This window comes from Furipterus horrens, unplaced genomic scaffold (genome assembly GCF_987537825.1).
Source record: "Furipterus horrens unplaced genomic scaffold, mFurHor1.1.pri manual_scaffold_5, whole genome shotgun sequence".
Taxonomy (NCBI): Eukaryota; Metazoa; Chordata; class Mammalia; order Chiroptera; family Furipteridae; genus Furipterus; species Furipterus horrens.
In genome coordinates this window covers 183379054-183402913 of record NW_028327175.1, presented here as the reverse complement: position 1 = coordinate 183402913, position 23860 = coordinate 183379054, and the positions used below count along the sequence as shown (strand labels likewise).

The 23860-nt window shown below is 33.5% G+C and overlaps 1 protein-coding gene across 2 annotated transcripts in view; it reads right to left on the bottom strand.

Moving 5' to 3' along the window:
• Positions 1-23860, bottom strand: part of SLK (STE20 like kinase) — a 45033-nt gene that overhangs the window by 9576 nt on the left and 11597 nt on the right. The window contains exons 2-13 of one of the 2 annotated variants that reach the window (XM_090278548.1): positions 21795-21959; positions 19816-19864; positions 19337-19486; positions 16363-16435; positions 16030-16224; positions 15410-15491; positions 13843-13971; positions 12116-13483; positions 9569-9699; positions 9197-9320; positions 7173-7352; positions 4444-4536 (exon numbers count right to left, since the gene is read on the bottom strand). In XM_090278548.1, the coding sequence (XP_090134674.1) occupies positions 4444-4536; positions 7173-7352; positions 9197-9320; positions 9569-9699; positions 12116-13483; positions 13843-13971; positions 15410-15491; positions 16030-16224; positions 16363-16435; positions 19337-19486; positions 19816-19864; positions 21795-21959 (2739 nt within the window). The remainder of the gene's footprint in view (positions 1-4443; positions 4537-7172; positions 7353-9196; positions 9321-9568; positions 9700-12115; positions 13484-13842; positions 13972-15409; positions 15492-16029; positions 16225-16362; positions 16436-19336; positions 19487-19815; positions 19865-21794; positions 21960-23860) is intronic. The other variant, XM_090278550.1, reaches the window with a different exon arrangement.

Genomic DNA, 23860 nt, shown 5'->3' with positions numbered 1-23860 from the left:
TGCGCTTCCATTAAATTTCCTAACTTCAAAAGACAAGTACAATAAATATGTTCATGATGTTAAGTTTTTAATTAGAAATTATTCTTAGGATCTAAATAAAAAGTGATGTTACATTCCAAAAAAGATTGTACAAGTTATAGTCGTCCTAAAAAACTAACAGATTAATCTGATCACTAAGAGTGACAAATAATTTAAAAATGAACATATAAGTTGTAAAATGAGTGTCCTTTAAATGTGTAAGTGAATTCTGATAAGTAATTTTATCATATAATCAGAGAACTAAGAATATGAAAAATACGTTGGGTTCTAGAACACTATAAGGAAGGGTTATGATATCTTGGGCTAGTTGTACAGTATTTTATCATTTTAACTCAAAAGAAAAGCTAAAAATGGTAATGATCAGAAAAGTGATCGTAATTCATGATTTCTTCTCCCTCTCGTTAAAAATTAATGTTTTGCTTACTTTTTTTAGAAAACTATAGAGCCCAACAGCTGCCAATAATAAAAAAAATAAGTCTAATTTCAGGAGAGGGGAAAGAAGAGGTTGAAATCAAGCTGTATTCTATCTACTCCAGTTATGTATATCAAACATCACAAACAAAAATTATAGTGTTACATGAGCTAGTCGCTTTCCCATAGAAACTGTGAGAAAGAATACAGCCTGGAATGACAGACTCAATTTAAAACTACAACAAGAAGAATAGCAACTCACTATTCATTACGGGCAATTTGAATAGTGAAAACTAGTTAAATGGAACTAAAATCACCACTTTTAATATGGCTTTTCTGACCATACCCATAATTAAAGCATCTACATAAACATATGTGCAATCAAAATGTCACTTCACACAAAGATAAAAATCTAATCACAGCATTCAATTTCTCACATGTGCAAAGCTCATAAAATACTACTGGGAAGATACTTCTTGAAAAATATGAAAATCTCAAATTAAAATTTGTGGTAGAGTCGACAGAAAAAGAACACTGAATTAGAAGTGTTCTAATTCCACCTCTACCATTAATGTGTTTGTGACTTTAGGCAGATCACTTAGACTTCTGTGCCTTGATCTCTTCACTTGTAAAATGAATACACTCCATCCCTATATAAGGATGGTGGCAGTGAGAATCAAATGTGAAAACTCTGAAGGATACTGTACTATGAAGGTCATGTCAGGTTATCACTGTTATTGTCATTAATAACATTATCATCTACCAATCTTCTAAGATTTTAACAAATAAAGCTAACAATGAAAAGGCACATGTGAGCCAAAGAAAAAGCAAGTAAAACAGGAGAAGGCAACCTCCTACAGGCACCGGGACTTACGTCCTGCATTGGGGCGTTGAAGACTGCACAAGATGACAACTGAAAAGACTGAATCATGACCTGAGCAAGACCCTGTGGATCAGAATACAATGCACCTCCCAGGTGAGAATACAGCTGAATGACTTTTGTAAATGGAAAAAATAATCATATAAATGTTGAGTTTCTTGAGGCCTGAAACAGATGGGCCTCTTTCTGCTCTGTAAAATGAAGGATTTGAACTACATCAATGGTTTCCAAACTCTAGTTTGCTGGCATTATTTTTAAACCAGTCAAACCCTCTTTTAAAAAAAACTCACCAAAAATATGAGATCTGTTTGGAAAAAGTCCAGCCATTGTTAATATAACAAGAACAGTTTGCACAACATCAATGTAACCTGGCAGCCAAGGAGAGTAGGGCTGGAATGCACATACATGAACAATGATGACTTCACTGTATTAGTCAATGGGGGCATATACACAACTGAGTGAGCATGTGTACTGTGCAGCTGTCACATTCAAAATGACTGAGCGCACAGAGCAGCAAATCTCCATCAAATTTTGCATTAGGCTTGAACATTCCTCTGTGGAAACTATCTGGATGACTCAGAAGGCCGCAGCTATGGGCAACTGGTGACTGGCAGCTTCATCACGACAACATGCCAACTCATGCATCATGTCTCATGCAGAGTTTTTTGGCAAAACACCAAATCACCCAGCTGACTCAGGCCCCTACAGCCCAGATTTGACAGCCCATGACTTCTGGTTTTTCCTAAAACTAAAATCACTTTTGAAAGGGAAGAGATTTCAGACCTTTGATGAGATTCAGAAAAATACAACGGGGCAGCTGACAGCAATTCCAACAAAGGATTTTGCAGAGTATTTTGAATAGTTGAGATACTATAAAAACTGTGTGAGGTCTCAAGGTACCTACTTTGAAGGGGACTGAGGCATCATTGTTCTGTGTACAATGTTTCTTATACCTTCGATCAATGTCTCTATTTTTCATAACACATGGCTGGATACTTTCTGGACAGGCCTCATATATAAAATTTATAAAACAAATAAAAAATAGTGCTGCTTGAGCTGAAGTGGAAGCAGGAGCCCAGAGCCCCACAGTCCTTGCTTTCTGAAGTATCCTCGAGGTGCTTCTTCCAAACTCAAGAGCTCCTGGAAGCACAGTTTGAAAACCACTGGACCAGATGACCAAATAACATTCTAGCTTTATGACTATATGGTTATTATTCATAAACTCTCAAAAATGTTTAAAATAGATTCTGTAAAGTTATCAAGTTTTAGCATCTTCATTGAAAGCAGTAGCTAAAGAGGAATACTTTTCAAATTCGTTAATTACTAAATTCTTCATTAAATTTACAAAAAGAAATTATTGCTTTCAGCTCTCATTAGAAAATAAAGGCTAGCAAAATTATTTGAATAATCACCAACAGTTTTATTAAAGCATAGGATTACCTAATTTATTCAACAATAAATTCTTAATTTCAACTCTACAGTCCGATATAATTACCTTTTGGAATTTAAAAAGTTTATATTTCTTTACAAAGCAAAAGCGTATTATTATTAGGTGGTTTAAAATCCACATTATCCAAAAATATATGTACAACCATCAAGGACTTCCTTTTCATCTAGTAAAAACACACAGGCAATAATTGAGAAGCTAAGCTGGTGAGAGTTTAGATTTGGCACAGAAAGGGGAGCTTTGATATGGGAGGGAGAGTGGTACGGTGGTTCAGTGCACGAAATGTGGAACCAAACTTGCCTGGACACAAATTCTGGTTCTACTGTTAACTAGATGTGTGACCCTGGGAAAGTCACTCAACTGTCCTGTGCTTTAGAGTTGTTCCCTCACTGTAGGATGCAGGTCATAAGAGTAACTACACCTCATGCGTTGTGAGGTTAGATGAGTTTATACAGGTAAAGCATTTAGAGCGGTGTATGACACAGAGCAAACACTGTGTTTCCTGTTTAGTGACCTCCACAATGGCCAAGACAAAATTTTTCACTGGCTCACAGCAAAAACTAAATTTATCCAAATAGACTAGTTTTTTATTAAAATTTTAAATACTGACATAGTTTTCCTATTTTTCATGGTGTTAAAAGAGCCTCTCCTTTGAAATGATGGTGACAAGTAAACAGCAGTTTTTAAACCATCTTTACTTGGTAAAAACAAAAAAAATTTTAATGGCAATCCATTTATCAATGGAGTTTTTGTTATTTTTATGTTTCTTTTCATAGGTCTATAAAATTTAAAAGTCTGAGAACCACTTTTTAAATTATATAAAACCACATTGAAAAGATAATATAAAGCAACAGTTAATATATAATCCATGTCTCTTCTGCCACTGACATATGTAACTACAAACCGAACTCACTTTTCTTTGCTTCTAGTCTGAGTGCAAACTTAATTTTAAAAAAGATGATTCCTAGCATAAAAAAAACCTCTGTAGAGTCATGTGAAATAATTCTAGAAGAATATGTTGAAAATACTTATCTAGTTTTATAAAGAATTCACCCATCATAATTGGCTCAGCCTTATTATCCAGACTCAAACTTAATATAAATAAAAGTAAGTATTTTTTTAACTGCTAGATTCTGAATCAAAAAGAAAAACAACAGACTTAATGTTTACAATCAGGTTTTAAGCTGATTATGTTGTTGAGTTTAACAGTAATAAATGTCTGACCTACCATTTAATATCACCAGTGACCATTTTTCTTTTAACTGAACTTTTTAGAAATAACAGCCTTTTATAGGCATTCTTTTCATACTCACCCTCTATATTTTTCTGTCCTGAATGTCTTTTACCAAACACTGTTATTACTACATAAAAATATAAGCTTCCATCATGATTAAAATAAGAATACAGTGGATTATACATTAACATACTTGTTTATTTCATCTGGTGTCAATTTCCCAAACATTCCACTTAAGTTCATGTTAGCAACTTAAATGTCACCATTAGTGTGCATTTTATTACTACATAAAGAATGCTCTGGGAACGTTTGTGCAAGGAAAAGTCAGTATCATATAAGTACAGTTGAAATTTGCCCTTTCAACCATGGTTTATTGAGGTGTGAGTATAATGCTGCTTTCTGTTTTTAGTAGCATTAAGCTGCTGCTGTTACCTGAGCATGCTGGCTTTGTGCAAGCTCCTCTTTCCTGCGTTTCATGAGCTCTTTTCTCAGCTCTTTGGGTGCTTTCTCCACTTCATTTATAACCTACAGTGTATAAGCATGCAGGAGGTGGGGAAATAATACTTTCTCTACAGCAAGCATTTATGTGAGCAGATAAGCTACAAGTCAAATATTAAAGCTGTTAAAAAGTTTAACATGCATTAGCATAGGTGTTAGTTTGGTGAAAAAGAATGAAAGGACAGAACATGCTTAATCTCAGCGCAGAAAAGGGACATCACACCATGTAGAAGTTAATTAGTTGCTTAATTATCCCTACATATCATTCCCTCTTAAAGATCCAAAGACAACCAGTAAAGGATTATTTAAAGCACTGATGCTGAACTAACGGTAATAAACTCAAGTAACCTTGAAAGTTCATAAAATTATAAACTATCTATTGACACTTTGAAATAATGGACATAAGGAAAGCTAATGCCATTTTTAAAAGTAAAACATTTCATAATTTTATCGATAAAATCAAAAAATAATTTTAGCCCTGGCTGGGGGCTCAGTTGGTTGGAGCGTCATCCCATGCACCAAACGGCTCTGGGTTCAATTCCCGGTCAGAGCACATACCTAGGTTATGTGTTTGATCCCTGGTCGGGCAGCATATGGGTGGGAGGCAACTGATCGATGTTTCTTACATCGATGTTTCTACCATCCCTCTCAAAAATCAATAAAAATATCCTCAGTTGAAGATTTTTAAAAAAAGTTTTTAATAATTTCTATTAAATGAGACAAAAAAGAAAAACAAAAGGGAAAGTAAGCCTCAGGAAACACAGAGGAGAAGTAAATGGATACTACATTTTCTTTTTTCTTAAAACACACCATTTTACACACAGTGTGACAAAAATGAACATATTTGATGATTCTGTGTTGGATTAGAATAACATTATCCTTTGCTGACAATTTAAGCCGAATCTAACTGTCAAGTTTAAAATCAGTAATATAAGCACTCATAAAATAACACTTTAATATGCTATGATTTATTATACCAGATAAAACAAAAGTATTTTTTAGAGCCCCTTCTTTTAAATCATTTCAAAATTCTAGATATGTATTCCACCTAAAAATAGACCAACTTTGAAAAAAAGATCATGTGTTTACAAGTAGAAGCACCAAAAGCAACCAGATTCCAAATCACCACATGCTATTGATGGTCTGTGAAAGAGACTGATTTTGATTTAACATAGTATATTTAAAATTTCCCATCAGTAATTTCTCATGAAACCAATCACCATTAAAAGGAAGACTCCCCAAATGCAAGAAGTTTAGTGATAAGGGAAAAAATACATAATATAATTATTTAAAATATGCATACCATGATGTCAAACATATCCACTGTCTAAAATTCTCCTATCCAAAACAGTAATAACTGGAGACTTTTATATACTTGGGATTAAATTATATATTTACCTGTAAAATTTGTTTTAGTTAAACTGTTATTAAAAATAACCTCTCAATGAAAACTACCCATGGTTTCAAGAGAATTAACATGTAGCCTCACTAAAAGTTATACATCATGATATACAGAGCCATTCTATATAAAATATAATAATGTGACAAAACTTGATTTTTAGATATGGGAGCCACCTCAAATAAAATTATATACCATTTTGTTCATCTTTACCTAAAGAAATCATAGAACACACTACATTAATGTATAATTGTATCCTTCTTAAAGTAGATCTTTAAGTTCAACAATATGATGTTCAATTTTATGCATAATTTAAATATTAAAGACAGTGAATCTGGGTATTTAAAACATATAAAAGTAAAAATATATATTCACTGGTTTGGTTGAGAAATTTTGGTTCATATCTAATAGAAGTAATCATAATTATTATCCCTGAGATCTTTTATAATCATGAAAAGGTAAATTCTCCTCCTACACTAAAGGTACAGAAAAAATCATAAGATTATCTCTGAAAACTGCTAGTATATAAAGCTCTCTTAGTTTTATTTAACTTGAGGGAAAAAAAGACACCCTAATACAATATGTAAATCTTCTTTCTCAGTCAATGACAATTTTTCATACCACATGTATAGATTCTACCACAGTACAGAACAGTGTCAGGAACAATGAAAAATTTCATTCTACTCAAATGACTCTACAGATATTTTCTACCTGTGATTATTCAAAGTACCTCACATTTTGATGAATTTATAGATAATATTTCAAATTTCAGGTTACTCAGATTTTGTTTTGGCACAATGACCAAGAAAGGCAATCAAGCTATTCAAAAAAAATTTAAGTATAAATTAAATATTACAATTAATAATAAGATGAATTACTATTGCCACCTGCGAACACAATATTTTAAGTTTTCTTGAAAAAATATTTCTGTCACAGGCCTTAAATGTTGCATTAATGAAAGAGAAATGATAGTCTGGAAGAAAAATGAATACTTGGTGCAACATTTAGCTGAATATTTAATGGTAGTTCATGAACATAAACAGGTCATTAAAATCTCTTCTACTCGAGTCTCCTTGGCAGTAAAATAAGGTAACACCTGACCTTACTACTACCCCACGTGAATGCTGGGAAGAACCTCCACCAAAAAAAAGAATTAGTGCTATTTAACTAGTATTATTATCAAGTATTATTTCTAATCCCTTAGACAGTCTTATATGTGCATTAAAAAAAGAGCTTTAATAATTAAAACGGTAGTTACACTTACCTCCTTTTTTCGGTTCTTCAAAATACTCTGAAATTTGGACAACTCTTTTTCCTGCTCTCCTTTAATGCGTTTTGCTTCATCTCGCAAGCGATTTGTGTGTTCTTGTTCTAGACGTTCAATAGTCTGCTTCTGCTGTTTTTCTAGATTCTCAATTTCTTGGTCATATTGTCTCTTTTTGCTCTGAAAAACAATGTGGCTCAAGATCAACTTAAATTTTCTATCACTCATATTAACTCATTATAATGAAGATGTTTATTTACTAAGAGCACATAACTAAGTATTTTAATTTAGTGACATAATATATATATAATCTTTGTAGTACTGAACAAGTCAAATGAACTAAAATATGATAAGCATTTCATTTATTCTAACATGGAAAATAAATACACTGACCCCTGAACAGATCTGAACTGCACAGGTCCACTTACATAGATTTTTTTCAATAAATACACAGGCTGATTCACATACACAGATTCAACCAACCAAAAATTGAAAACAGTACTTTTGATCTATGGTTTGGAATCCGTGGATGCAGAGGGCCTATTTATTGTATGCACTGTTCTACACCATTTTATATAAGGGACTTCAAATCTGCAGATGTTCGTATCCATGGGGAGTCCTAAAAACCAATCCCATGTCTATGTGGATACAGAGGGACAACAGTAGTTAAGTTTTAGGGATTTTCGACTGCACGAGGGCAGGGTGGGGGGTACGGGAGACAGACATGGGTCAGTGCCTCTAACCCCCTGCATTGTTCAATAGTCACCTGTACATTTTTCTATTATAAAAGAGAATGTTCAAAATTTTTAGACAATCCAAAAGAGTATACAATTCCTATGACGTACTAAAGTAAGAAAAATTTCAACATTTATTCAATAAAATGTTTGATAAGTCAAAGCTCTTATCTGGTCTATTTTAATTATGACCCATTGTCATTTTCACATTTACTCTTCTTCATTAAGATTCTTAAAAATCCTATTTCATTAAAACAAGTCTTTTAGAATTATAAATCTATGCTTTCAACAAAAGATTGCTACTTACATAAAGCTTGAATAACATTGCAATTTGGGGGAAAGATAAGAGTTAAATATTTGTAAAGGGTATTTTCTTTAAACAAATTAAAAAGCAAAACATTCTGAAAAATATTTGGTGGGGGGAAGAAAGCCAGCTTTTATAAGCTTCTGGAAAATAAAATATCAGTACCATAAAAATACTTGGTGAGAAAAAGAAGTTCATTATTTTCTTAGGAATTCTCAGTTATGATTGAACAGAGTAATCAACAATACACACTTCACATAAAAGAATTCTTAGCACTTAAAATTACAAGAACAGCAAAAGAACTATGATCAAAGCATAAACATTGTAACATTTCAAAGTATCTTTTTTCTAACCTACATTAAGCTACATGTTCAACATAAAACATCAAACTGTTACATCACATCACTAATTCCTTTTCTAACTTTGGACACAAGGTAAAAAACAAAAGACTCAGTTACAATTGCCCTTAACTAGTCAGCACTAATTTCTCTAGCAGCTGTGAATAGGGATGTGGAAGCTTAACTGGAGAAGCCAGAGAATTAACTGTGTTTTGAAAAAGCCCCCAATAAGTTCTAACACTCAGCAAGGTTGAAAGACAACTGCTTTAGACTGGCCTAAAATCTTCGGTCAACAAATCTGAGAGGTCAAATCATAACACTGAAAAATTATCCAACAATAGGCACATCAAAGAACTTTGTAAACCAGCGACTACCTTCAAGATTTCAGGTTTTCATGACAGATTCTAATCAAAGAAAATTGAAGACAACCATCACACTATAAGTCGGTGATAGGAAGACTGGGATGGAAGACCCTTTCAGGCAAAGGGGTAAAAAAAGGCATCAAGAACACCAAAGAGATAAAGGCCATCACATCAAAAGCCAGAAAAATCTAGTCACCAGAGAACAAGTTCTAAAACTGCTAGTGGGTTTTTCATAAAGCACCAAATTTCATAATTAACAAAATGGGACAAATATCTAAGACTTTACCATCATTTCTTGCTCAAAGCGCCGGAAAATTTGTTCTCGTTGCTGCTGCAGTTTGCTATTGAGCTGTTGTTGGGCTCTCTGCTCTTCTTTCTGAAGAAATCTTAATTCCCGAAGTTCCTGGCGTCTGATAAAATGTAATAGCAATGACAGAGGAAGGTAACAAAAATTAAGTAATTACACCTTTAAAGCATCATTTTGAAGTAATGCTTTAAAAAATATTTTAAATATTTTAAAAATGTTTTTCAAATGTAAAAGTAATAAAAGAATAATCCAAAATTAGCCAAGACTTTATTCATTTCTCTAGTCTTCAGACTTTGCACAGACTGAAAAGAGTCACAAAACCAGTCTTAATTATGTTGTTTCTCTACTCACCTAAGAAATCTCAATTCTTCAGTTTTGGAATCACTATCTGTAACGATCTTTGATGTTGTTACACTCACTTCTACACCATCAACAATAAATTTGCGTGTTTTCTTCAATGTTTTCTTTTGTCTTCTTGTTTCCTGAGTGAGATTTTATTTTAGTTAGGCTTTATATAGGCAATATTAGAAATAGAAAATATTTTCTTCTTTAAAAAAAAATCTGAACAGCCATGAAGACTACACACACAAAGTAAGACTACAAAGGAGTAAGACGCACCTATGGAACCAGTTATATCATCTTATACCTCATTTGACTTTCACATGACTTTACAGATAAAATTTTTTCAAATGAAATCATTCTTTTTGATGATGTGCATGTATACTTTTTATGATATCACATCATAATCAGGCACAACAGTATGGAGCAATTCACATAAATGACTAATTAGTAAAAGTTTTCCATGTTAACCATTTTTTTCTTCCTCTTTTCACCTTGTAGGTTCTCAGATATCTCTGCTTTTCAGTTTTAGAACCACTGACAAAATAAAAATGAATTCTTGGGAGTCATCCCATAAAGAATCTAAATCAATAGGGCTGAGGGTAGCTACAAATTTATATTTTGAAAAGGGTCCCCAGCTAATTTTTAAACACTGCCAGGACTGAGAATCAAAATCTATTTCATTAGGAACAACAGCAACAGCTCTCCTCCATCTCAAGGTCAGAGATGAATGTGTGATTTTAGAGTTACTAGAAAGACGGCATCTCTACTTGTATCTCAAAAAAATCCTATTTATTTCCTAGCTATTGCCTACAATTCTTTATTAAGACCAGACTCTTCATTTCCCTGACCAGTATCCATGATTTTAGAGTTACTAGAAAGACGGCATCTCTACTTGTATCTCAAAAAAATCCTATTTATTTCCTAGCTATTGCCTACAATTCTTTATTAAGACCAGACTCTTCATTTCCCTGACCAGTATCCAAATGCTTTTTAAATGTAAATTAAAAAAAACAGAAGTATAACACTCCTACAAATACATTTGGTAAACATAAGTATTGAGGGCAGATAACTACTTGGTTTTGATATGAAAAAAGGTTAGAAAGCAAAGGGAGCATAAGTGGAATGTAAAAATACTAAATTCAAAATGCATTAGAGTTTTAAAGTTTGTCTTCAGCACTTTCTAGTCACCTTTCTGCACTCTCTTATTGTTCTATTCTCCAGGCTTCCTGTATCCTTACACTTCTTTGCCTAAGCCCTGGACTATGGCATCCTATCCAGGCTTCTCCTAAAATCTAAAGTGGGCATGCCCCCAAGCTATGTCTACCTCCCTGTAACCTCCAAACTTTCCATTTCTTCAGTTCCTACTAAAATGTCCGTAATTAACATGATCTTAATTCTCATGAAGTATTTGTACTTTAAAAAAGTATTAGGCCCTGACTGGTGAGATTCAGTTGGTTGAGCATCATCCCACAAAGTGAAGGTCACCGGTTCAATTTCCAGTCAGGGCATATTCCTGAGTTGCAGGCTAGGGCCCGGTTGGGGGCATGTAAGATGCAACTGATCAATATCAATGTTTCTTTCCCTCTCTTTCTCCCTCCTTTACCCTCTCTCTAAAAATAAACAAGATCTTTTAAAAAACCAGTGTATTTTTATAGTGTAACTTTAAAGTTAATATACATAGTTACACTACCTATTAAGTGAATGGACTGTAACAGAATTTCAATTTCAGTCAGTGAAACAAAATAAAATGAAGACAATCAAGGCAAAACATACAATAATTTGGGGCACACAGGCAGGCTGATCAGTCGTGCCCTAGTCCTGTCCCTAAGGTCAGTTTCTATAAGTTGTTTCCACTTTTCACAGTTTTCTCATCTGCTACCTGTCAACCCCAACTCTTTATTTAGTCCATGGCTCATCTACATCAGAATTCCATGGAATCTTTTGTTACAAATACTGATTCTTGGGGTCCATCCCATACTTCTCCATAGCTCCACTTGCTAACTCTTAAGTGCGCTAATATTGGAGAATTATTCTCTGGAAACTGCAAGTGTTCTAGGTTTTAGTTTTTGGTTTTGTTTGTTTTCCCACAATGGTTCTCATGGCAGTAGTGATAGCTATGACTAAGGAAGCAGAAGTGGTCATCTGCATGGGCTCATGGTAAATCAAGGGCTGTTTAGACCCTAAATGTGCTTTAAAAAATTCATTCTTCCAATTTCTCAATTCTCTCATATATTACTGATTCTTGATAAAATAGTATCTAGATATGTGTAATAAGAGAACCCAAATCACACTAAGCAACTATATTACTGTTTATATCAAGTTGGCAAAAATAAGCAGGTACTACCAAAAAATTTAAAGGTCACAGCCAGAACCTTGGTTCTTTTTAATTGATTGCCTTCACAGGTCTTAAGGATTTTATAGGGGAAAAAAACAATTTTATGTGGGTAATACTACATTGATTTAGTGCTGTTTTGTTTTCAATACATCAGTTTCACATAAATTCTGAATTTCCAAAATGACAAAGAAAACCCCAAAGAAGGACCCATGTACACTTACTTGTAAAGACATTGATCCACTCTCTTTAGTTTTGCTTAGGAAGCTGGAGATGGATAAATTCAAGTCAATGCTGCTATTATCAGCAGTGGAACCAGTGCCTGAATCAGTATCATTTTCCTTTTGATTCTCAGATTCTGGTAGCAACACGGTTTCAGTTTTTGATAAAGCACCTATTTCCCCTTTATTTTCTGCATCTTCGGAGTTGATGTTAATACTAGGTATTGGAACAGGCTGAGGTTCACTTGGCTGTGAAGCAGCAATAACTTCAGGTTCTGTTTTAATTGGCACTTCACATGGAATTTCTTTTAGTTCTGTATCTGTCTGAGTGGTGGCCTCATGAACATCCTGCTTTTCACTTCCTGAAGCCTTTTGGTCAATATGAATCACTGCACTTCTGAACTCTATTTCTTCAGTGCTATTTGACTCAGTAATTTCCTCAACTTCACTTGTCCTGGTCTCCACTATGTTCTCGGAACTGTTGATTAACTGTTTTTCACCTTTACCTTCCACAGATTTTTGATCCATTTCATTAGTGTCAACTACTTCTCTAACAGAAACTTCCTCAGTACCACCAATCTCAGGACCCTCCGTGGGTTGACTTGCTAATTCCTGGCCTCTTTCAACCATTTCTTTCCCATCATTACTCTGGGCAGCATCCTTAGCATCATTTTCCACAGCCTTCTGAGCAACATCTGCTGCCTCATTTGTTCCTATCATGTTGCCTGCAGCACTGATCACATCTTCCTGAATTTTCTCATCTTCTTCCAAATTCTCTTGGGTGTCTTCCTTTGTAAGCTCAACTTCATTGTCAATTGCCTGAATATCTGCCTCTTTTTCTCCAGTCTCTTGAGAAACTAAATCCACTGTTTGAATAGTAGTATCTTCAATTTCTTCTTCAGATTTTATAACCTTATTTTCAAATACCTTTTGCTTTTCCTGATCTTGTTCTTCCTCAGGTTTCATATTCTGTTCAATATTTGTTGTTAAAGTCATCCTACTATTCTCTTTGCCTTCACTGACTGAATTCATGCCTGCTGTTTCTTGGTCTTCTGTGTCAGGCAGATTTTCAAGCTTGGGTCTCTTCCCCTCTCTCCCATTATCCTCGATTACTCTCCTTCTATTATGGAGGTCAGCCACAGCTTCTAAATGAGTATCATTAATATGTCCATCAATACCCTCCACAGCTTTTTCGAGCTCATCAGTAGTGGGTTTTTCATTAATAATCCTGCTGTTAAATTTATCTTCAGGAGTATTACATTCTGTTTTTTCTGAGACAGATCCCAAAATGCAAGCATTTTGTGAAAGTTTATCTTCTTCAGAGCTGGCAATACTAAGGTCAGAGGAGGCACGCTTACTTGCAGGTATTGGCTAAAAAAGATTTTATACATTTTTAGTGTTAAGATGGTGACCAAAACAACATTTTATTTATTTACTAATTTATTTATATTTAAAAATTACTTAATTCATATATAATGATTTAATCTTTTTTCAGTAAATCTAATGAAGTTATAAAGATAATTTAAAGAATTAACAAGTCTTCACATAATAAATATGACAAAAATGGATAGCAAGAGTAAACTTGCTATTAATTTTCACCTCTAAAATTAAAGGTTTTGTACTGCTACCACTGCTAACCTTCAATTAATCCTTAGACACAGGTGTAATCATACCTCAAAATCAACTCTAAAAATTACCTAAATACAATTTCCTTTCTATTAAATACTGACCAGAGAATTTTCTGTTTCTTCATCATCATCATCCTCTTTTCCATCTTCCACTTCTTCTGTTACTTCAGCCTTTGCCTCTGCAATCAGCTCTCGGATTGGTTTGTTGGAATCCACAGTAACAAAGGGATGCTGTTGGATCATTAAAAAGAGCACACTCAATAACACCTATAATGCTTGCTTGTAAAGTAGTTTCAAAAACATAAAAATTATTATTTGGTAAAAATATGAATACATAAGTAGGAAAAATACAATGTCAAATAATGTTACACTTGGGAAAGGAAGGAGATAAAGGACATGGATGGAGTAGGGTCTGCCTGCAATCTCTATTCTACCTTTTTTTAAGAATCTGTAGGAAATATGTCAAAAATAATAACACATTATTTCTGGATAGTCAGTACATGTACTTTTGTGTATGTTTTAAATTTCATAATCTAAAATTTAAAGTAAAGCCCTGGCCAGTGTGGCTCAGTTGGTTGGAGCATTATCCCATGGACCAAAGGATCAAGGGTTTGATTCCTGGTCCACGACATACCCAGGTTGCGGGTTCAAACCCCAGTTAGGGCACATACAAGAAGGCCACCGATCAATGTTTCCCTCTCATATCAATATTTCTTTGTCTCTCTCTCGCTCTCTTTCTCTGAAAACAATGAAAAAATGTCCTCAGGTGAGGACTCAAAAAAAAAATTTTAAGTTAGTTTCAAGTTAGTTGTACATGTACCAGTTTGTAAAAAATAATAAAACACATAAACCCAGTATAAAGCCTCAACAGAAGAATAATAAAAAGCTTTAAAGTTCTGTTAGATGTGTCTACAAACATCTTCTTTTTTGACAAGGTTCTAATGTTCTTTAGAGTAAGAGGACACTTTATCTATCTCTGTATATACAGCACTTAATAGTGTCTGTCACAGACTAAGCCTTCAAATGTGGGGTAGTAAAATAATAAAGGTGTGCCCCAAGGATATACTAGTTGCACAGAACAAGGCAATTTTCCCTGCTTTTCCCCACATAAATACATCAACCTAAAACACTACAATGCAGGAGTTAAACAGTAACTCGGCCTAACAGTAAGTGCCTCAAGATTTGTCTTTCTTTTTGTTCACCTGTAATATTAATTATTTGACAACATTTCATTTCAAATATTATAAACAGGTCGTGCTATAAAACAAAATTATCCAATCACTTCAACACTATTTGTTAAAATCAGCAGCATTTACTGAAAATTTACCCTCAAGAGACATAAAAATTCATTAGCTCATGCCCCTGCCCCCAAGTTGCTTGCTTTCCAGTAACTGGAGAGATAAAATGGAAGCAACTAACAAAATGGAAATAACTAACAAAATGAAAAGAACACAAACTGAAACAAAAAAGCACAGGAGGAATGACTTATAAGTTAAATGCAATGGCAGCACATATGTTTGTAAAGCAAATGTTAACGACTGCAATGTATTTTGAGTTTCCACAGGGAAATTCAGGTGGAAAGAGAGCACAATGTCTGAAATTATATTCTTCTTTAAAAGATGTTAAAACAATTATATGGTTTACTGTTGTCATACTACTCTTATCTTACCTGCAGTAGCTGAGATGTTGTCCATCTAGAATCCACATTTTTTTCCAAGCATTTCTTTAGAAAGTCCTTAAAATTTGAAGACCTTCAAAATAAAATTTTAACAATAATATTCTATTTTATTTTCTTATTACTAAAATCAAACAAAACTCTGATAAATTATGCTTAAGTTCATTATGTATGCAACAGTATCAATGCAACATAAGAAAACTAATTAATGAGAATATTAAGCTTTTGTAAGTTACTCATTTATAAATACAAGTTAGACATATATGTAGGTTGGTTCAAAGTTTTAACCATTGAGATATAACAATATATTCACAAGTATACCAAAAAAAAAAATCACAAAAATCCTCTATATTAATTTCCACAAATAAGATCAAACAAATACATGCCTTACTTTCTCATGGTACAGAAAATATCTTTTTCAGGTGGAACTCCAATCTCTAGTATTTTCAAATTTATGGGAAAAGTTAGTTATAAGAATTTATATTGTCCTTAAATCTGGAAAATATACCAAAAACTAGTTTTCTACTTATAAGAGTACCATAAATATCCTTAAAAGTTGGAAGAATAAAGCATCAAGTTTTGCTTTTTAAAAAGCTTTGTTTATAATATTTTACCATTTTGATGGCTGTGCTAATGTAGGAGGCTCAGATTTTGCGATTTTTAGCAACACTCGCATTGGATTTAATTCATGATGAGGTGGTTCTATCTCAGCCATTTCTATTAAAGTGATACCCAGGGACCAAACATCAGCTTTGTAGTCATAGGGTCTGTCCTTCGATGTTTCACACATGACTACCTCAGGAGCCATCCTATGAAAACAGAGAACTGAACATTAAGATGCTTAAGAAAACCACATAAAAGAGTGTCACCAATTAATGTCACAAATTAATGAGTATAGTAACTGCTGACATAACTAACACTGTAAATCCATTAAAATGAATACATACCAATAGGGTGTGCCAATGAAGGAATCTCTTCTTTGAATTGTCCTTGTGTTTTTAGCTGATACTCCAAAATCCGCTTGAGATAAATAATCATACAGAAGTGTTAGTTATTGTTTTAAGCAAAGTTCGCTGTAGTCAACAAAGGGGAAAGCATATCAAATCTTTCATAAGGTCATTCTTATTGAAGTATAAGAAAAATAACTCCTGTACCACCCTAATTTTGACCACCCTCTTTCTACCACACCCACCCCAAAAAAATTGCCACAGAAAAGTCCATCATTAACACACTTAATACCACCATCTTTATATACCTTCAGATCACAAATTCTCCAGAACAAAGAAAAAATACTAACTTTAAAACAGACCAGTCCATTCACTTCAAAACAAATGCCAACCAGTACTGTTACAATTAAATCAACACACATAAACTTTTTTTGTACAGTGTGAAAAACAGAAATTATACCAAAGCAGCCTTATGACAGCAAATGGTTGCTAACTTCCTCATAAAATTATATTACAAAGAAATAAGTTAAAAAAACATGTTTTCCAACTTAAATTATAGAAAAAGCAACAATATGGTCTAATCAGTTGTTAAACCCCACCTTTTAAGCTTACGGCTCAGACAACCATTAATAGCAACATAAAACTGCTATTGTTGCGTAAATTACCTAATATCATACATACATATATCTATCAGTTTCATGTCTGACATGCTACAATTCCCAAAATTAAATAAATACCAAAATGCAGCATTTAGTGCTCATGCCCTAAGGCCTGGCACAGAATACGTACTCAACAAATGGTAGCTACTATTTTTAACCATATCTATAATTCTGACTTTGGTGATATTTTGATGGCAGAACTCTTAAAACTCATTAAATCCTGTCTTACATTCTAATTGTGTTTATTATATGGTTCTCTTGTTTTTTGACCATGCAGTTCTTCTGCTTAAATATAAATAAGCAGCTACCTATTGCCTGTGGAATAAGTTCAAGCTTCCTAATATAGTGTACAAAGTCCTTCATTACATTAATTAATGTTTTATAATTAAATTAATAAATTAATAAGCAAACAGAACATATTATACTTGGAATATATTATTTTCAGAAGATACAACATAAATAGATTTATTCAGGACTCCTTAACCTATTACCCACCCCTACCTCCTCTACTTACAAGCTTTGTATATTCTGGAGGAAGGAGCTGAGATCACAATATAATATTCCTGCCAGAAGGGATTCTGTACTCAGGTAAAGCCACCTCAGTACTTATTCTAGTATTTTCCTAGAACATATTAACACTACTCAAAAACTTTCTCCCCTCAGAACATGACTGGAGAAGGAGGTCCAGAAACAGGCCTACACAACTGTCTACTGTCAACACTAATACTTCTCTAAGCACTCTAATAAACAGGAGGTAAATTAAATAAGCCTGAAACATCACAACCTAACAAATAACAAGGAAGCCATCCAAGATCAGACTCATGTCAAAAAAGATTAACAAGCCAATGTGACCAAAAATGGTACAATGTGAGCTTCAATAAGGATAAAAATTGTGATAGATTTGAAACCTATAAATAAAATTAAGTTCATGAATTAGTAATGGTATATATTTTATCTTCACCTGAAGAGGGAGTGAGAGGGAGAGTGGGAGGGAGAGAGGTGGACAGAAAGAGGGAGAGACAGAAAGATATCAACTGGTTGCCTCTCATACGTGTCCCAACCAGGGACTGAACCCACAACTTTCTTACATGCCCTGAGTGGGAACTAAACTGCAACCTTTCAACCAGCTGAGCCACACCAGCCAGTAATGGTATTTTTAAAAATACTGGTTACCAACTGAGGATGAGAGAGAACCAATTCACTGCCTTAAGTTAAATTGTTTGTGTGGTTTTCCATACCTTTTTATTTCAAAATAAAAAGGTTAAAATTTAGCATATTAAATTATACCTGTTTAAATATCATAACAATGTAAAGTGAAATGACTGTGATCACTGGTATCAATATGGTTTTTAATATATTTTGTTCTTTCGATGTCCTTCCAAAATACACAAATTCAGACATTATCAGATTTTTTAAAAATTATTATCTTGGGAATACTTAAAGAAGTATCTTCCATTTGTGTGTGTGTGTGAAATTAATTAATTTCCCATTTAAATCTACATCTGTTTCTCTTATGAAGTTTTATTTATTCTCTCACTGTAAAAAAGGAAAGTAAAAACTGTAGTCCTTATACTTATTTTAGGCATCCTTTTCAGATCTAATATTTAGTTACTTTGTTATTTTAGCCAAGATACCACATGTATAGAATAGAAAACTAAACATTAGACCTGAGTTTAGAATTGAAGATGAAGTTAGCAGTTTTACATACTACAATATATCATATTCTATATGTATTATAAGTATTAAGTCTACATGCAAAAATTTAAGGGAAAAAAAGAACTAACCAGTTTTAAAGGTTTGCCTTTCTGAAAAATAAACATCCATCCTTTCTTACTTTCTTTTTAAAGTGTGTTTATATCACATAACGACACTTAGGAATTCTGGAAGATAATGAATTATTATTTATCCAAGGAAGTACTTAAAAAATTAATATGGATCCCTGACCAGCGTGGCTCAGTTGGTTGAGTGTCATCCCACAAAGCGAAAGATCGCCGGTTCAATTTCTAGTCAGAGAACATGCCTGGGTTGAGGTTTTGGTCCCCCACTGGGGTGCATGTGAGAGGCAAGTGATCAATGTTTCATTCACACACTGATGTTTCTTTTCCTCTCTTTCTCCCTCCCTTCTCCTCTCCCTAAAAATAAATAAATAAAATCTTAAACAATAAAATAAAAATTAAATTAGAAAATTAAAAATATGGAGTAATTCTCCATGTTTCACATATTTGAGTCATAACAAAACTATATTAAGTCACATACATACAGAGGGGAATGTCAGAACACAAATACAAATGTTTTATTTAAGAGAATAAACTTACCCAACTTAATATCTCCATCTAGGGTTAAAAGAATGTTGCCAGCCTTTAGATCTCTGTGGATGATTTTATTATCATGTAAGTAGCTCAATGCCTCTAAGGTCTGTTTACAAACTACTTGTATTTGGGACTCAGTTAATGGTCTCTCAAGTTCTATAAGGGAAAAGTAAGCAAATACGCACTTTTACACAGTGAAAATATGCCAGCAGGCTCTGTATTTTACCGTCTTTGTCAAGGATCATATGCAGTGAATTTATTTTAAAAGAATTAAATAGCTAAAAGATTACTTTCCTCACATATTATATTCAACATTTAATTTTAAAATTTTATTACAATTATCCAAGACTATAAAACTATAATTAAGGTGAGTTCTTAACTGACTGAAGTTCACTTAACAATAAGGTATATGTATAAATATTTGAAATCCATTGATTTGTTAAGTGTTATTTAAGACATAAACATAAAGAAAGAAAGTTATTTACCAAGCATCACGGCATCCACGGCCCCACCTGCACAAAATTCAATGAGGATCTGCGGGCAAATAAAAAAAGCATGTGTCTAACACAACACAACATTGTGTTTGAGCATTTTTTTCTTCAATTTAGCAAAAAAGATAAAGAACAGCTATCAAATAACCTAGGCTATGGAAACAATATTATGCTAACCATAAAGATTTTCTTTGTCAAACGTCAGGAGTCTTAATGATACGCATGTGAGAAAACACACAGAGAACACATCATGGAAGTACATACATGTTGGTTAACCACCATTTTCAGTGCCCCCGCTTCTCTAAAATAACCAAGCACAGAATTCTTATTCAGGGCAGTATTATATATACATTTCATTACTCTCATTTTCAAGGTAACTATTGTGATTTAAGTGATCAAATGTAATTTTTAGCTTTACTAATAGAAATAAATCCTGAAAAAATAGACTTCGAGTTAAAAAAAAAAAAATACACAAAAACTTCAGATCCTAGCTCAATTACCTCTTCCTGATGGATTCCTTCCCAGACCTCCCGATAAATACATACCACGTACCTTTCCTTCTTAACCATTATCACAGTTGTAACTTTATATTTACTATGATTCTTTTGTTAATATTTCTCTCCCACCAGACCATTCCTCCACAGTTGTCTAACTTTTTATTCTATAATGGTCTCAAGTAAAGATCTTATCTTTTTATTAAATCATCTAGGAATTCATCTGCATTATAATCATTAAAAATGTTTTGCTAGAAACCTGAACAACTATATTAGAAGATACCAGAATAATAACTATAGGTAATTTTTTTAAATAACAAATTGTATAGCTTCCTGTTTTGTTTTCCCTCTATATAACATTTTATTTTTTACAGATGATTGCCAATTACAAATTGTTTTCAAATGCATTACATCATTTGAAAAATAATTTGGAAGGTAGGTCATTATTCATCCTATGAGTACACAGACTTATAAAGGTTAATTGATTTATTTAAGCTCCTACCTAGCAACAACAGGACAAAAAAATATAGAGCTTTTAATTCCCAGTCAGGTATTACTTGTACTACCTACTCTTCTCTCATAACACTTTGCTTCTTCCTTCAAGGAGAAAAATAAAAACTCTATTTCAAAAAGCCCTCTTGATTAAATTAGTGCTGGTGCAGACCAACTGACTATTAAAATGAATATTAATATTTTATTTCTATATGTATTTCTACCCAATATTTTCTAAAAATAAACATAATTTATACATACAGCCCATGCCACTTATATACTAAAGCTGGTCCTAATTATATAAGTATTAAACATTTCTAAGGTGATTCCTATGGGTCCTTGTGGGTGACTGGGAGTCTCCAATCCCCCTTTCTTCCCCCTGCCCCTTCTCCCCTCCCCATTTTCCCCTTCCCCCTTCTCCTTTTTCTTCCCCTTCCCTTGAAAGAAAAAGAAAAAAAAAACATTTTTAGTAAGCAGTTTATAATTTATTACATGATTTAGAAAAAGTTTTGGGTAAGAAAATTATAAACTATTTCTGGTAAAACAAAAGAAACTTAAAAAAAATTTTAGTACTTAAATTTAAATTACAAATAAGAAGATCATCTGATTACATACTTTAGGAAATTTAATATTCATAACCAAGTTTCTCCATTTGGGTCCAATGACAAACAATCATGAAATATGGTACAGTCTGAAATACAGATCTGAATACAAGGACCGGCAAAAGTAGGTTTACAGTTGTGAGTACACGAAACACACAAAGCTATTGCAATAGTCATAACCTGCATGTCTTTTTCCATATGAACAACTGTAAACCGTCCTTTGCCCACCCTGTATCTGTTGAAGCTAAGGGTACTTATGGTATTAATGACTCCTCTTATCAGCAGATCAACTTCCAACACAAGGAACTAAACAAAGACGTTACACATAAAATAGGTTTTCACAACTTATAAACCTATTAAGCACAATTTAGTCATTTTGACTTACCCAAAGATTGTTCTCATAATAGAAGGCATCTAGAAGCTTGACTATGTTTGGGTGATCACAAGATGCTAAAATATCAATTTCAACCATGTAATCTTCAAGTTCCTCTTCAGATTTGGTGTCAATCACCTTTGCAGCAGCTAAAACATTGGTCTCTTTATTCTGGGCCTAAAAATATAAGTATCAAAAAAATCCCAATGCATACTTGTTTTTTAAATTTTTTTTTCTGTTTTTTAATAGACTTCAGTTTTTTAAATTGGTTTTAGGTTCACAGCAAAGTTGAGCAGAAAATACAGAGTTCCCATATACCTACTCCCTGTTTCTACACATGCACAGCCTCCCCCACTATCAAGATCCTGCACCAGAATGGTACATTTGTTACAACTGATGGCCTATGCTGACACAGTATCATCACCCACGGACCGTATTTAGATTTGGATTCACTCTTGTACGTTCTACAGGTTTTGACAAATGTATGGCATGAATCCACCATTACATTATACATAACAGTTTCACTGTCCTAAAAATCCTCTATGCTCTACCTATTCATCCCTCCCTTCTTCATAATCCCTGGCAACTACTGATCTTTTACTCCATAGTTTTGCTTTTCCATGTCATATAGTTGGAATTATATAGTGTATAGCATTTTCAGATTGGCTTCTTTCACACAGTAACACACATTTAAGATTCCTCCATGTCTTTTCATGGTTGGCCCTCAATTCTTTTTAGCACTGAATAATAGTTCATTATATAGATGTGCCAGTTTATGTATCCATTCACCTACTGAAGGCATCTTGGTTGTTTTTCCAAGTTTCAGCAATTATGAATAAAGCTGTTATAAACATAAAATCTGCAGGTTTTTCTGTGGACATAAATTTTCAATTCCTTTGGGTAAATACCAAGGAGCACAATCACTGGATCATATGGTTAAGAATATGTTTAGTTTTGTAAGAAACTGCCAAACTGTCTCTCAAAGTGGCTGTACCATTTTGCATTCCCACCAGCAATGAATGAGAGTTCCTGTTGCGCCACATCCTTGACAGCATTTGGTGTTATCAGCGTTGTGGGTTTTCACCATCCTAACATAGGTGTATAGTGCTATTCCCCTGTTTTAATTTGCAATTCTCTTAATGACATATGATGTTGAGCATTTTTTCATATACTCACTGACCATCTGTAAATCTTTGATGTCTGCCCAGATCTTTTGCCCATTTTATTTATTTATTTATTTTTAGAGAGAGGGGGAAAAGAGAGGTAAGGAGGAAGGGAGAGAAACATCGATGTGAGAGAAACACAGATCAGCTGCCTCTGGCACACCGTTAACTGGGGACCTGGCCTGCAACCCAGGCATGTGCTCCGACAAGGAATCAAACTGGCAACCTTTCGATTGGCAGACCAGTACTCAATCCACTGAGCCACACCAGCCATGATCAAATCCCACTTTTAAGAATTTATCATAAGAAGTTAATTTTACAAAAGAAAAAATATGCATATATAAAATATTCATCAAAGCACTATTTAAAGTAAGGAACACTGAATCAGCCTAAATGTCCATTTACAAGAACCTGCTTAAATCATTCAATATAATTCTATAATGAAACATTATGCAGCCTTAAAATTAATTGACTAGTCAATTAATATTTCCTAAGATGGAACAGTAGCCATAACACATCAGTGAATGGGAAAAAAAGACAACTCATTAAACATAAGAGGTATGTAATTTTACATAAACTACACATCATTTTCACATCTGGAGAGCTGCACAAGAAGTCTCTGGAAAGACATCATTAGTGAGGATGGTGGAATTTCAGGTGCTTTTTACTTTTTTTGTATTTCATATAACATTGCTTGAACTTTTAAAAATGGACATGTATTATTATTATAGAAGCAATGAAGTATTTTTAAAAATCAGTATATGGGAGATTTCTTAGTGATCTCTTTATCTAACCTTGGCAGTGATGAAGAATAAACAAAAGCAGGTATCAGCCTGTATATGGGAATTATTTTGCCAAGAGAAAATTTGATATGCCTAAATTAAATTATAATGGACAGAAGAGTGAGAGAAAGAG